General features: G+C 44.7%; 1 protein-coding gene across 1 annotated transcript; it reads right to left on the bottom strand.

Annotated features, from left to right (window-relative positions):
- Nucleotides 1-441: 441 nt before the first annotated feature.
- On the bottom strand, nucleotides 442-832 carry LOC108309771 (SRA stem-loop-interacting RNA-binding protein, mitochondrial-like). The gene has a single exon (XM_017536318.2). The coding sequence runs from the start codon at nucleotides 813-815 to the stop codon at nucleotides 582-584; it is 234 nt and encodes a 77-aa protein (XP_017391807.1). The 5' UTR covers nucleotides 816-832; the 3' UTR covers nucleotides 442-581.
- Nucleotides 833-2,932: the final 2,100 nt, after the last annotated feature.

Below are 2,932 nucleotides of genomic sequence, written 5' to 3' on the forward strand. Positions count from 1 at the left end.
TCTCGATCTCTTGACCTCGTGATCCACCCGCCTCGGCCTCCCAAAGTGCTGGGATTACAGGCTTGAGCCACCGCGCCCGGCTGTCTTTGTTTTTTTCTGAGATGGAGTCTCAACTCTGTTGCCTAGGCTGGAGTGCAGTGGTGCGATCTCGGCTTACTGAAGCCTCAGCCTCCTGGACTCAGGTGATCCTGCCTCAGATGCAAGAGTAGCTGGGACTACAGGCGGGCGTCAGCATGCCTGGCTAATTTTTGTAAAGACAGGGTTTTACCATGTTGCCCAGGCTGGTCTCAAACTTCTGGGCTCAGGTCATCTGCCCATCTTGGCCTTCCAAAATGCTGGTATTACAGGCGTGAGCCACCCCACCTGGCCACAAAGTGGATTTTAAACTCCTTATAAGCCAGAGTTAGAGTCTTCTCTAACATGGACAATAAATTTTTTTCCTTTTTTTTTTTTTTTTTTTTATGTTAACTTTATTTAATAGGCTGGCAGTGTCAAAAATCTTTCTCTTCATCAGATATTTGCAAAATTTTTGGCCTTTGAACTTGAACCTGGAGCTTTACTCCATCTATAATATGATTTTCCTATTGTAATGCATTCTGAAGTTCTTCTGAAGAAAACTGAACCCAATCCAAACCTTTGTGAAAACCAATCTCCTTGTCAAAAGGTACAATACGCTTTCTTATATGGCCAAACTGTACAAAGTGTTCTCTCAGCTGACTCGACGCCACGGTCCAAGGAATTTTTCTCACAAAAGCAACCGGCCGACTGATATTTCTACGCAGTGCCACAGCACCATTCACTGCTAAGGCCGCCATCTTTAGACTCAAATTGTTTTTTTTTTTTTTATGAAAAAAATGATTTTGAGCTTTCTAAAGGCAAAGGTATACATTAAATAGTTTTTTTTTTTTTTTCTCCAGCATATCAGTATACAGAAACAGGCATTTAATATTTGGTGATCGATGATGATGTTGATGATGATGATGAAGAAGCAGAAACCAATGGTAACAAAGGATCAAATGGATATGGGTGTTGAAACTTGGCTATTGGGTATGATGGGCCTTCCAGGAAAGGCTAAGCTAGGATATGGCCCAGAGGATAAAGAGGAGGGGCATACACGGTCTCCATTGCCCAAAATAACTCTTCGTAACCTGAGGAATAGGAGTCAGGGGTTGAGCTTGGGTCACGTGCCCGGGTCTGGCTAGAGGATGGAGGTTAACAAGAGAGGTTGCCAGCCTGGTTCTCTGGGCAACTGGAGGGAGGAGGAAGGGCTAGAAGAGCTATTTTTAATATTATTTAGAGCACTGAAAGAGGATTTCCCAGTAGGGAAAAAAAGGATTTGATGTAGGTAACACTGATACTTTCAGGGCTCAGGGAGACACGCAGGGTGTGGGAGAAGGAGGCCAGAAGTGGTGATAAAAGCCTCTTAGGTGGACAGTCCTTCTGGATTGAACAACTGCATTCATATTTGGGTAACTTTAGTCAGATGCCTCACTATTTTTAAGCCTCAGTTTTCCTTCTTCTAACAAACGTGAGGACTAAATGTGAGGATTCACTCTATGTACAGCCCTGTGCTAACTGGTTGGGAGGTCAAAAATGAGAAGTAATGGTGTCAGCCAGGTGCAGTGGGTCACACCTGTAATCCTAGTACTTTGGGAAACCAAGGCAGGTGGATTGCTGGAGCTTGGGAGTTCTTGACCAGTCTGGGCAACATGGTGAAACCCTGTCTCTACTAAAATATAAAAAATTAGCTGGGTGTGGAAGCATGCACCTGTAGTCCCAACTACTCAAGAGGCTGAGGCAGGAGAATTGTTTGAACCTGGGAGGCAGAGGTTGCAGTGAGCTGACATTGTGGCACTGCAGTCCAGCCTGGGTGACAGAGTGAGACTCCATTTCAAAAAAAAAAAAGAGGTAATGGTGTCTCTTTATTAGGAGATTATAACTTAGTAGATGAACATACATATATATGTGAAAGAACTACAGAATAGAGGATACATGCTAGATTACATGGCACTATGTGTTTGTTCAGAGTGATGTTGAAGGAAGGGTTCAGCTGGGGGGTCTTCCTGGAGGAGGTGTGTTTTGAGTCAGTACTTGAAGGAAGTTGTTGAGGTTGAATGGTGGAGACATGGGAAGGAAATCAGTTGTTTCCAGTACAGGGAATAAACTAGGAAAGGTTTAAATGGCAGTACTTAGTTAAACTAATTAGTAGGGGGACAGCAAGTAAATTGGCTTGGCAGGCCTACTGGACCTTGGGGATTCTGTAACAGTCAACTCCGTTGAGGCAGAGTGATAATGAGGTGACAGTTCAGTTATGAATCCCAGTTAATTTCTGTCTTTTAACCAACCAGATCCTTACTCCTCATTCAAAGCAGCTGTCTCACATGTATAAGCCCTTAGTCAGAGGGAGGGTGGGGCTGGACAAGAGTGGGATTGGAAAGAGTAAATCTGTCCTTTTAGGTCATATGCCCATCTGAAGGTGGCTCCAGATTACCGCTTGTGAACTGGAAGGAGATACTGTACTACGGTAGTAAAGTGGACATTTTAACAGGCTCTCTCTGGAGCGCTGAGGGGAAAAGAAGAGATGTTAGGAGACAAAATAAGTGAGATCATCCTCCAACTTGGGGTTTCCTGGAAGAGGATAAAATGAAAGGGCTCGGTGGTTTACGCCTGTAATCCCAACACTTTTGGAGGCCGAGGTGGACGGACAATCTGAGGTCAGGAGTACGAGACCAGCCTGACCAACATGGAGAAACCCCGTCTCTACTAAAAATACAAAAACTTAGCTAGGCGTGGTGTCGCATACCTGTAATCCCAGTTACTCAGGAGGCTGAGGTAGGAGAATCACTTGAACCCAGGAGGTAGAGCTTGTGGTGAGCCAAGATCACGCCATTGCACTCCAGCCTGTGCAACAAGAGTGAAACTCTGTCTTTAA

This window comes from Cebus imitator, unplaced genomic scaffold, assembly GCF_001604975.1.
Source record: "Cebus imitator isolate Cc_AM_T3 unplaced genomic scaffold, Cebus_imitator-1.0 Scaffold96, whole genome shotgun sequence".
In the NCBI taxonomy this organism is placed as follows: Eukaryota; Metazoa; Chordata; class Mammalia; order Primates; family Cebidae; genus Cebus; species Cebus imitator.